Below are 12783 nucleotides of genomic sequence, written 5' to 3'. Positions count from 1 at the left end.
AGTTTTAAACTAAAAAAGGAGACTTGGATGGGATATTGGGAAGAAATTGTTCCCTGTGAGGGTGGGGAGGCCCTGGCACAGGTTGCCCAGAGAAGCTGTGGCTGCCCCTGGATCCCTGGAAGTGCCCAAGGCCAGGTTGGAGCAACCTGGGCTAGTGGAAGGTGTTGCTGCCCATGGCAGGGGGTGGCACTGGATGGGCTTTAAGGTCCCTTCCAACCCAAACCATTCTGAGATTCTGTGATTCATTTGCACTGGCACCTTAAACAAACTGCTCTAACTTTTCCCTTTGGAATTCCATGCTTTGTGAAGGTGTTGGCTCTGAGGGGAGATTGCCATCTGCAAAATGCCTTGAGGGTGTGTGAAATATCTGCTGCTCCAGAAGCCTGGCATGGCTGTGGGCACTCACCCAAGGCAGAATTTGCCCCTGCATGCTCAGTACCCAGCCTGTGCTCTATGACCTTCATATTAAAAGATTAGGCAGGAGATGAGCTGGTTTAATTTTAGAATCAGCTTAGAAATCATTTTATTCTCTTCCTTTCTTCTTTTCCTTTAGCCTGTTTCATTGGATTAGGATTGTGAAGTTTATTTCCTCGATAACATGAGGAACTGCAGCTTTAATGATGGTGGGTTGGGTCACATTAGAGACTTACAGAATCCCAGAATGGTTTGGGTTGGAAGGGACCTTAAAGCCCAACTCCTTCCACCCCCTGCCATGGGCAGGGACACCTTCCACTAGCCCAGGTTGCTCCAACCTGGCCTTGGACACTTCCAGGGATGGGGCAGCCACAGCTTCTCTGAGCAACCTGTGCCAGGGCCTCACATCACAGTGAGGGGGAGAGTGCCAGCACCTGCTGATGTCTTCAGTGATTTCATAAAACATTGCATTATTTAGAGTTAATTAAGGAGACACCTGGTACAGGTCCACTGATTTTGTAGCACCTTTTCCATCCTCCTCTTTCTTCCTTGCTCTACTCCCAGAATTGTGATGGGAACACCGTGTGTATGTGGGGCATGTCAAGCAATGAACAGAGTCCATGAATTAATTTGGGTTGACTAATTCATTGCCATTGTGCATTTTAATATAAGCAGAATGTGACAGTCTTGCAGCTGACACTGAAAAAATTACTTTTAAATTCCTATGAAGTTTTGAGCAGGTGGTAAATGTTTATTGTTGTATACTTTTGAACTGCCAACTCTATCTTGCTTTGTAAAATGGTGCTTGTGTGAGCTTTCTGAGGAAGATGAAAGAATTTAACAAGTATTGGGCATATTTTATTTGTAGTGAGATAAATTGTATTGTGAAGGAACATTTTCAAGGTTTCTTAATTTTCACTTCAGTTATTTTTATCTTAACACATCCAGATCTTACCAGAGTAGGTATTTGTCAATGTGACACTGGTCTATTCTATAGCATAATAGTCCCTTTCTCAGAAAGGATGTGGATATTCTGCCAGGATCCAGTTAGAACTGGAGTGATACTCGGGGCCTCAGGTGATGTGTGTGAATTATTGTAAAGGCCGAGTAAGATTTCATGTTCTTTTTGTCCTCATCTTCCCTTGATATCCCTCACTGCCTCAAATACTGAAGTTTTATCAGTTAAATTGCATCTTCCCAGGCAGTAACTGTAGGTTTATCAACCCCAGGAAGGACTGAGGCAGTGGGATCCTCCCATTTTTCAAATGCCAAGCCTGTATTTCGAAGCTGACTTGTCAGAATTTTTAACTGCTTCTAGCAATGAAAAAACCTCTTTTTGTTCAAATTAAACTGTAGTTTTACTTTTATTGCTACAGGTAGAAGATAGCAGGAGGATTTGTAGGATGTTTGGAGTCCTAACATGAAGTCAGGGGACATTTTGAGTAGTCTTAGCTGTCTGTGAGTCTTGATGAATCTTAAACAAGTCACTTATTCAAAGTTCACCCCAGTTGCTTCCTCAGTGAGTAGCTCCATGTGTGCCTTGCAGGGATGCTGAGCGACTTCAGTACCTCTCAATTAATTAGACATCCCTGGATGGGGAAGTGACTACTTCCAGATTTCCTTCCTTAATCCTGAGGCACATTCTGCAAACACAGAGGAGGAAATTTCTCGTACCTGTGTTATTGCTCAGTTTATTTTTATAATTTTTCTTGCTTTGAGCAGTTTTCTAAAGATACTGTAATCATTTGAAGGAATCATACAGTTCTCTGTGGCTGGATATGCAGAACAATTTTTTAATAATCATTTCTATGCCCTATGGCATTTTTTTCCACCACAGGCATTCAGACTTTGTGCACTGTGTTTCCAGGGTATTTGGATAAAAACATCTGCATCACTCATTCCCAAAATGAGATTTAATATGGCTCAGCTTTTTTGCTCCATTACTGGAAGATAAGATTGAGATGCCTTTTTCAGGGCTTGCTTTTCTTAAAACATAAGTTGTTTCCCAATCCTTGCCATTTTGCTGCCCAGTTTGGTGGTGGAGCAGTCAGCACCTGAGATGAGGTGCCTGTTGATTGAAGGGGAACTGTACAAGGGCTGTGATAAAGCTGAAGGAGGGCAGGGTTAGATGGGATATTGGGAAGGAATTATTGGCTATGAGGGTGGTGAGGCCCTGGCCCAGGTTGCCCAGAGAAGCTGTGGCTGCCCCTGGATCCCTGGAAGTGTCCAAGGCCAGGTTGGACGGGGCTTGGAGCAACCTGGGCTGGTGGAAGGTGTCCCTGCCCATGGCAGGGGTGGCACTGGATGGGCTTTAAGGTCCCTCTCAACCCAAACCATTCCAGGATTTGATGTTCCTATGTGTGGTGCTCAGCCAGTCCACGCAGTACATTGTCCCCTGGATCCCAAAACAGTGCAGATGTATTGACAAAACATTTAGTGTTGTCAAAATGTTCAGTGGAGTGTGTTTGGAGGCTGTTTGAGCTGCTTTGCTCAGAACTAGTTGTGTCCCTCAGCACTGTGCTGTGCAGAGCAGCTGTAGAACACGGTGGTTCTGGTGGTTCCCAAATGGGCACAGCCATGGAGAATGGGGGGTGGTGGTGTGGCCAGGAATTAGAGCATTGGGCTTTTGTCTCCAAGACTTTTGGATTCAATTCCCTTTTTTGCTGTTGACTCATGGCATCACTTTCACATGAGTCATTTACCCTTTTGGTTTGGATTTACTGATGTGCTGGAATGGGTTTAGTACCTCTGCCCCAGTTTCACTGGTTCTGTACAAGGGACTTGGGGTTCAGGGCGTGTCTGTGGAGGAGTGTGGGTGCCTTGGTATCCTCTCTTTTCTCCCTTCTTCAGTTGTGAGGTGGCTTCTTGGTTCTTTGCCCTGTGTGCTCTGGCTGCAGCCACTTCCCCCTGCCTCTGCCCTATTTGTCCTAGAGGGCAACCTGTATTTGGTGTATTTGATTTCAAATGTTACCATTTCATGCCCTTAAACATGTTGGAAACTGAATTGGAGCTAAAAAGCTACCTTAAGAAACCTTCCTGTTTCCTCTGCAAAGCAGGAAAGGACTCTGAACCTTCATCACTTGACTTATTCTGTAAGTGAACTTTATTCAGTGGGCTGAAATAAATGAATTAAATGTGCAGGAGATGCATCTCTTCAGTTATTTGTTTTCCTCATTTAAAAGTTTTATTTACTGTGCAAAGCCCAGGGTACTGGGGGGCTCAGCCTGGAGCAAAGGAGGCTCAGGGGGGACCTTCTGGCTCTGCAACCCCCTGACAGGAGGGGGGAGCTGGGGGGGGTCGGGCTCTGCTGCCAGGGAACAAGGGACAGGAGGAGAGGGAACGGCCTCCAGCTGTGCCAGGGGAGGGTCAGGTTGGACAGGAGGAGGAATTTCCTCCTGGAAAGGGTGGTGAGGCCTTGGCAGGGGCTGCCCAGGGAGGTTTGGAGTGCCCAGCCCTGGAAGTGTTCAAAAACCACGTGGCACTTGAGGACATGGTGTGGTGGTGAAGGTGGTGGTGGTGCTGGGCTGACATTGGACATGATGATCTTAGAGGTCTTTTCCTGCCTTAACAATTCTGTGACGGTGCTTTGATCCACGTCCCCCTCGGTATCCCCACCCTCCCCAGTGCAGGGCTCTGTGGTGCCCAGGGTTCCTCTGGATCCAGCTTCCAGGAAGTGTTTGCAGTCAGGATGTTGGTGACTCTCCTCACCCACCGTTCATTGCTCATCTCCATAACGGATTTCTCTGCATCCTGAAGAACACTCAGACTTTCCTTTGTGCCTGTGCCTCTTCACCCATGAGCAGAGTGGTGGAGCAGTAGTGCTTTGGAAGTGCTCTTACATGGTTTTTCCAGGCTTGCACCTGCAAACCAACATCTTCCATCCTGTTGGGATGTGTCTGGTCAGGTTGAGTGGGCAGTGGTTGGTTGTAAAGAGCTTTCAGAGCCTAAGGTACATTATTAAAGGTGTGATTACTGACTCTGCTCCTCTGTTCAAAGCAACTGCTCCACTATTGGGGTGTTGGCTTAACAAAACAGGCACATCCTAAATCCTTACCTGTGCTTTGTCATTTTTTGGATAGATATTTATCTCTGGAGCTTGATGATGAGTGCTGGTGCCAGGGAATACCTGTGGTTTCTGTTACTAACACTTATGAGGGTGATCAAATGATATTACTGCATCAAGAATAAGCAGTTTTGGGGGACTGGAAGCCTCTCAACTTCCTTAGTTGTTGTTCATGGTCATGTCCTTGTGACAGTGTGTTGTCAGTCCCCAGGGAGTGTCGTGGCTTGGAGTGTGGAGTCTGGAGAAAGGACCAGAAGAACTCAGGAGTCACGTGGATCTTTTCTTATAACTAATCCCATCTATTGGCACCTTAAATTGCCTTTCAGGGAGATTTTTGACAGATTACCAGTTTGATCAGATAGGGCCTTTCTGCCCAGCTGTGCCATTCTTTTAATGCTTAGTAACCACCAAGAGGTTGTTACTTTATTACCACTGAAGAGTGGAAAATTCTTCTGGGTTTTGGAAACTGGGAACCAGATGGGCCCTTTGCTCAGGCCAAAACACGTGATAGTGGTAGCAAGTGAATTTTTGTCTGATTTTGCTTCTTTTTAGATCCTTGGGGAAACTGTGCACTGGAAGGGAACAGCCTTGCAGTCAGGCTGGGAAGGAAGAAGGAAAGAAGTAGAAAATAAACCCCTGTAGATACATTTTTAATATGGTGTCACCATGTCTGCTTGTCTCTCTCCTGGTAGCTGAGGAGTTGTACAAATCCACATAAATTCCTGTAAATTCTCTGGTAGTTTTTTGCAAGGTAGTGGTAAATTTGAGACTGTCTTCATGCTATGCAGTAATATCAGATGTTTTTATTACAAAATGTCTTTTTTAACTCCTGGCCAAAATAATATTTGTCTGTCTTCTGTTTCTGATTAGTAACTTTTACTGCTTTTGGCTCTGTCAGAAAGATATGAATTGGGTTAAAGCTGGTGTTAGAATTGCTTTTAAAGTGTTTGTGGTCTTGTAACCAGATAGTTTATTTAATAACTAAATTTAATATCTTCTCTATTTTGGATTATGGATAAGGAGGACAGACATTCTAAAGAAATTCTGACTATGTTTTGGTTTAGAAATCTTGCTACAAGTGGTGACTTCTTCAAATAAATTCTAATTCTTCAGATACCAGGCAATTAAAGTTGTAAGTAAAAGGACATTGTGGGGGCAACAACTTACTGATGCTGAGACCTGATGTGGTTAGTCACTCAATTTGTAGGTAGTATTTTCAGGTCTGAAGCAGTGCCACAAATCTGTACAAGTGAACTGAACTTGAAATTCTGTATGTTTTGGCAGCAGACAGGAAGCTAAGGAGGGTCAGAATGACAGTATTTGGCTCTCACCATGTATTTTACTCCTTGACCAGAAGAATCAGACATTACTTCTGTGTACCTGTAAGGAACCTAAATAGGAGGAGTCTGCACAGGGGGATTTCCCCTTTCAGCAGGGGATTAAAATCCCTCTTATGAGGACCATAAGCAGATCAGGAGATAACTTCTGGTTTTCAGAGAAAACCATTTCATCCCACAGTCTGAATCCGACTGGCACAAATCCCTCATGATATTTTCTTTCTGACCACGACCCAGATATTCCCCAAAAGAAGTGTCTCTGGTTGCATCCTGATGTCTGAAATCTTCCTCATTAAATTAGACAAGTCTGTTCATGAAGGTGTTCTTCAGTTTGGTCAGGTGGATTCTTTATTTTCCCATGGACCACCTCCATCAGCAAACTAGGCTTCGTGGTCAGGAAGCCCAGGGTCTCACTGGTGTCACCACTTGAGCCTGACAGCATCTGCTTGAGCTGTTGCTCTTCCAAGTCCTCAGGCTGCAGCCTTGGGCACCTGTGCCCCTCCTTCTTCCTCCAAGAGGGGCAAAGCCCCTCTCATCTGCTCAGGGTCTCCCCTGCTTGTGTTTGCACCTCCTGGGTGCTGCTGGTACAAGACAGGGAGGGAGCTGGAAGGAAGTCTGCTCTGCCCTTCTCGGACTGTTCCAGCTTGGCAGAACCTCCCTTGCTGCTGGCTGGTTCCTGGCTCCCCTTGCTCAGGATCAGCAGAGCTTTCATCCCATACTACAGTCTAAGAGTGTTCCTGTCATCCAGCAATTTGGGAAGAAGAAGGGGCTGTGAGTTAATGACATACACATTCATGGTGTGGTCTCCCGTCAGGGGCTGGGTGCACTTCTGGGTGCCACAGTGTAGGAAAGATCTCAAGGTGTTGGGGAGTGTCCAGCGAAGGGACACTGAGATGGTGAAGGGTCTGGAGGGGCCATAGGAGGAGCAGATGAGGGCACTTGGCTTCTTCAGCTGGAGAAGAAAAGACTGAGGGCAGAGCTCACCAGGGACTGCAGCTCCTCCCGAGGGGCAGCTCCAATCCCTGATCTGTGTGAGCAGGGACAGGACCCAGGGAATGGCTGGAGCTCTGTCAGGACAGAGGTTGGATCTCAGGAAAAGGCTCTTCCCCCAGAGGGTGGTTGGGCACTGCCCAGGCTCCCCAAGGCAGTGGGCACAGCCCCAAGGCTACCAGAGCTCCAGGAGGGTTTGGACAACGCTCTGAGGGACAGGGTGGGATTGTTGGGGTGTCTGTGCAGGGCCAGGAGTGGGACTGGATGATCCCTGTGGGTGCCTTCCAGCTCAGGATATTCTGTGATTCGGTGGCATATAATGTTTATTTACCACTTGTAAGTGTTTACAGGACCTGCTGTGGTGACACCCTGTTCCTCTCCTCTCTGCAGGTCCCAGTCATAGCAATCCTGGGCTCGGGAGGTGGATTTCGTGCCATGGTGGGGTTTGCTGGAGTCATGAAAGCACTTTATGAATCCGGAGTTTTGGACTGTGCCACTTATGTTGCTGGGCTCTCTGGATCCACCTGGTAAGGGCTTTGTCTTTTGGTTTGCTTCAGGTTTTTTCAGGAGGTTCAAGAATGAATTTTCATGAGGGTTGACTTATTTCTGTGGTTAAAATCAACAGCAAATTTTAAACATGCACTGTCAGTGTGGAAAAGAGGTAGAGACACAGCTCTCATGCAGCAGAGTGGGGCAGTGGGGCAAGTCACTGACAGAGAGTAGGTTTAGATTGGGTGTTGGGAAGGAGTTCTAGTCTGTGAGAGTGAGGAGACCCTGGCACAGGTTGTCCAGAGAAGCTGTGGCTGCCCCTGGATCCCTGGAAGTGTCCAAGGCCAGGTTGGATGGGGCTTGGAGCCACCTGGGCTAGTGGAAGGTGTCCCTGCCCCTGGCAGGGGGTAAAGTAAGATGGTCTTTAAAGTCCTTTCCAACTCAAACCAGTCTGGGATTCTCTGAAGTATGGAAGTGTTTCAGAATACCTTGAAAGGTGAGGACATCTCAGGATCCAGGTGATCTTCCTAAGAGCTTTGAGAGCAGGAATGGATGGAAAGAGGTGCCACATATAAACACCCCCATTTCTGTGTCAGCCCCCAATACTGCATGTACCAGGACTGTGTAACTGGTTCATTCACCTCCATAACCAAAATACTAGGAATTCAAGCTGTTGGAACAAACCCAGATTGTATTTTGTGTGTTGTTTTATTTTCCTGATGAAATGTGGGGAAAAAAATCCCTTATGATTTGAAGCTGATGACTCAGTCAATCCAACATGGATTGTATACTTCAGGAGGGCTTTTCAGAGCTTCTCTGATAGGTCTTTTGCTCCATTTCAGACCCAATAGTCCCCTTCTTAGTGGATTTACTGGGAATGCCTAGGATCTGACTGCTGTGCTTCAGAGCATCCCACTATGGATTGCCTTGTCTCACTCCCATCGTCACTGTTTAATTTAGAAATTACATTGGTTTTTAGTCAGATGGGAGTGAAGATCTTCCCAGATACCTCAATCAGGCTGCCCTAATGAGGTAGGTATGATGTCCCTGTGTCTGACTCAGGGAGTGCTGCAGCCCAGTTACAGGAATAACATCCAGAGGAGAAGATGAGAGTGATGTCAGTGTGTGAAAGGGGCCTGCAGGCAGCAAAATGCTTTGAACCCCAGAATCCTGTCTGCCTCAACCACTAATGACTGAGAAGGTTTCTCTTCTCCCTGCCCAGTGCTATGAACCTGTTGCCTTTCACCTTCTTGGCTCTTACAAAAACGATCCCAAATTACACTTATTACAAGCATCTTATTACAAACATTGAAACTATTTGTTTGGACGTTTCTGAGCTGAAATGATGTAACATATTTTAAAGGTGTGTCGTTTTCATCAGCCAAAGACATCTGACAAATTCAGTTTCAACTCCTTACCATCACACTTTGTTCATTCAGTGAAAAATGGCAGCCTTCTTTTTGACTAGCTGTAAAATTTGGTTTTAATGCCACTGGACCAGTTTGCAGTAGAGGATTTTGCATCCTAAGAAAATTTTGAACTTTTTAAGGCAAAAATATGTGTCAAACGTGTCCCAAATGTCACAAAACGGGATTTTATTGTAACTGTACCAGTTTGAAAACTGGAGCTGCATCTCAATCCAGTTTAGGGCCACCTAGTACAGGAAAGGTATTGAAAAACTGGATTAGTTCCATTAGAGTACCACTGAGTTAATTAGGGGACTGGAGCATGTGAGGAAGTGGGGCAGCTGGATTAAAGGCAAAGGTAGTGCTGGGGGGAGATCTCACTGTTATCTTCAGCTTCCTGATGAGCTGTAAAGAAGAGAAACTCTTTTTGGAGACACGGAGAAAGGGCAAGGAGTAATTTGATGAACATTAGGAAATCCATTTTGCAGTGAGAGTGTCCAGGCACTGGAATGTGTTGACCCATCCTGACTTGACTAGGCTGGGTTTGGTGTCAGCCTCTCTCTGTCTGACTCAGGGGACGCTCATACAAGAGCAGAACTTGACTGAACAGAGCCCTGAGCAACCTGAGCTGACTTAAGTTGGCTCTGGATTGAGCAGGAGGGTTGGAGTAGAGACCTCGAGGGTCCTGCCAGTCTAAATTGTAAGGTTATGTGAATGTGTGTTTTCTTTGAAAGGAAGAGACTTTTTTGTTGGAATAGCCCAGTATAAGGGAGCAGGGAATCTGCCTGGGATGGGTTTTATCCCCTGGTTTAACTCTAAGAAAGCACCTGAATTTTGGTTCCGCACATCTTAACCTCAAGAGATACCAACTTCTTTGAAACAGATAGTGACCAGTCCTGTTCCTTTTGTGAGGTTTTTTGTCAGTTATTTTCCACTGTTTGGAGGTTGCTTCCCCAGTTCCAGACTAGATGGAAGCTTTCAGAATGCCAGGAGGTCTTGAAATGCCAGGAGTGTCTATGAACCAGAGTAACTTTCTCATTCAGATTGGACCATAAAAGGTTGGCATCCCGGAATCTGGGTTTTCTGTCACTAGTGGTGGGGGCAGATTTATCACTGTCCATTGAGAGGCCTGGATGTACTTTGTTCAGAGTTGTGAAAAGCAGAAGACATCATTTGGCTGGATGAAGAGCAATGGAGTGTGAGAAACATGGAGTGTGTTTGTAGGGAAGGGTTTGTAGTCCACACTCTGAACAGACGTCAGCTCTGAGGTCTCCTTTTGGGAAAACCCAGTTGGGAAGACGTAGCTGATCTAATGTAAACCTATAAAATCTGTGTTAAAATAGATTATCTGAACTGCTTCAGTCAGAAACAGATATTGGAAACTGTTGTATTTGAACAAATTTGCTTTTGCTGTCTGATGTCACCTCTTCAGCCTTTCCTTGCTTGATGAATAAATAAATTGACACTTTGACACTCCCTTTCTTTTTTTTTTTTTTTTTCCATGCAATCTAGTACTTGGGACTAATGCTCTTTTCTTTTCTTTCCTGAAGGGTGGAGAATTCCTTTCCTGGCAGGAGAGGCAGGTTTTTGCTTGTCCCCTCAGCTGCATGCCTAACCTTGGAGCAATGCATTGACCTCCCTGGGTGTTTCTGCCATCTCTCTTCAACCTTGTGCTGATTCTCCATCCTGCACTTCCCTTTCCCTGCTCCCATGGAAGCTGCTGCTGTTGTTGCTCCCAGGAGCTGACGTGCATGCTCAGCTTTGGTGCCTGGGCCAGAACCATGAGTCAAGTTCTTGCATCACACGTGGGACAGATAAACTGCTGGGCAGTGACCTCAGGGCCAGCCTGACTCTGTGTGTCTGAGCTGTGCCTGCAGTATGGGATGTGTACCTGAGCCAGGTCATTGAGTAAATAATAGTAAATCAGCCTCTGGGAGATTAGGACAGCCTATCTTGAGCCTTGGTGTTGCTTAATCCAACCAGGTGAAAGCCACGGTTTCCTGCACGTGTGGCTAAACTTTGTTTTTGAGTAAACTCAACTTGTTTCTCAGTAACACATCAAGATTTGCCTGATAGGTCTCTTCTGAATCCTCCCAGTCAATTAACTCTCTGCACAGGTTGTACTTACTGTGCTTCAGCTTGTTCTGGAAGCATCCAGATCCTGGAAAGCAGTGCAGTGTTGCAGCCCTGAATGCCCTGGGCTGATCCCCCAGCGTGGGCAGCAGGGCAGGGGGGGATTCTGCCCCTCTGCCCCCTCAGCTGAGACCCCCCTGCAGAGCTGCTCCAGCCCTGGGGAACAGCACAGCAAGGACATGGAGCTGCTGGAGAGAGTCCAGAGAGCCACCAAGATGAGCAGAGGATGGAGCAGCTCTGCTGGGAGGAAAGGGGAGAGAGCTGGGGTTGTTCAGCCTGGAGAGGAGAAGCTTTGGGGTGACCTGACTGTGGCCTTGCAGGGCCTGGAGGGGCTTCAAGAAAGATGGAGAGAGACTATGGACAAGGGACGGAGGGACAGGACAAGGGGGAATGGCTTCAAACTGCCAGAGGGCAGGGATAGATGGGATATTGGGAAGGAATTCCTCCCTGTGAGGGTGGGGAGGCCCTGGCCCAGGTTGCCCAGAGAAGCTGTGGCTGCCCCTGGATCCCTGGAAGTGTCCAAGGTCAGGTTGGACAGGGCTTGGAGCAACCTGGGCTGGTGGAAGGTGTCCCTGCCCATGGCAGGGGGTGGGACTGGATGGGCTTTCAGGTCCCTTCCAACCCAAACCATTCCAGGATTCCGTGATATACTGAGATATTGTAGGAATTTTTGGATAATGATAGTGAATTGGAGAGGGACATCTTACAGTGACAGAACTGTGTGTGTCTACTTCTGGGACCTCCAGTCTGCCAAATTTCAGTGTCCTGACTTGAGGAGCTCCTACTACAGCTTAGGAGGATTCTTTCTGTTATCCCTTAAACAGATAAATGAGGACACTTTAGTCATTTCCATCATACACATATGGCAGTGTATGCTGAATGTTGGATTGTGTGCTTACATGTAGAACAAATGGTTTAGCTTTCTGTGCCTGGAGGAAAAAGAAGGGACAATTTACTGTGTAAATGGTAAGTAAATTAACCTGATTTGATCAGTAATTGTATCAAATTATTTATGAGTTTATTGTAGCTTTCAGGCAACTGCCACTGAAGCAGGTTTGATCATTGGCCTGCTTTCCATTGCAGGTACATGTCGACTTTGTATTCACACCCAGACTTTCCAGCAAAGGGCCCAAAAGAGATCAATGAAGAGCTGATGAACTCTGTGAGCCACAACCCCCTCCTGCTGCTCACTCCTCAGAAAGTCAAACGCTACATCGAAGCCCTGTGGAATAAGAAGAGTTCAGGGCAGCCTGTCACCTTCACAGATATCTTTGGAATGCTGATAGGGGAAACACTTATCCATGATGTGAGTTCTGGGCTTTTCTTATCACTGTTAGAGTTGTGAAATTATTGCATAGTAACCACTGTTACTACTTTTTTTTTAAATGACCTTGGTAACATTTGGCAAAACAATAGAAATATTTAAAGTTATAGCCAGGCAGATACTGGATAAGACACTTGTAAAATGCTTTCCTTGCTCTGGGGGATGAACTCGACCTCTGAGTACTTACAGCAAGCTCTTGACATTGTGTATCAACATTAAAATTCCTGCTCAAACCATTTCAACAAAATTTACAATGTGGTGTGACCTCTTCCTGCACAGTTTGCCATAAAAAAAGCAGCATTTGTTTAACAAAGTACTAATTTCAAGGTGAACGATCCACATCTCTGTCTATTTTTATGTGTTTTTCTGAGAAAAGAGACAACAGGAGAGCTTCATACTGTTGTGTTTTATTGTTCAACAATCCTGCTTGGGTCAGTTAGGGTTGGACACTCTTGGCTAAATCAGGCACACAGACTGCAAGTCCAAATGTGTCAGGTGAGCAGCAGTTGGATTTGCTCTTATGGCAAGATTAAAATGTATAAATAGAGTCACAGGGGTGTTTTATACACTTGTGTCTTTCATGAGTGTAAATTGTTATTAGGCTTTAAACAGTTAAAATACTGAAAA

General features: G+C 46.0%; 1 protein-coding gene across 1 annotated transcript in view; it reads left to right on the top strand.

Moving 5' to 3' along the window:
• PLA2G4A (phospholipase A2 group IVA) overlaps window positions 1-12783 on the top strand; it is a 61492-nt gene that overhangs the window by 28376 nt on the left and 20333 nt on the right. The window contains exons 7-8 of the mRNA XM_032696988.1: window positions 7195-7331; window positions 11916-12138. Of these exons, the coding sequence (XP_032552879.1) occupies window positions 7195-7331; window positions 11916-12138 (360 nt within the window). The remainder of the gene's footprint in view (window positions 1-7194; window positions 7332-11915; window positions 12139-12783) is intronic.

Source organism: Chiroxiphia lanceolata, chromosome 9 (genome assembly GCF_009829145.1).
Source record: "Chiroxiphia lanceolata isolate bChiLan1 chromosome 9, bChiLan1.pri, whole genome shotgun sequence".
Lineage (NCBI taxonomy): Eukaryota > Metazoa > Chordata > Aves > Passeriformes > Pipridae > Chiroxiphia > Chiroxiphia lanceolata.
The sequence above is the reverse complement of the archived record's forward strand: the minus strand, read 5'-3'. Positions and strand labels throughout refer to the sequence as shown.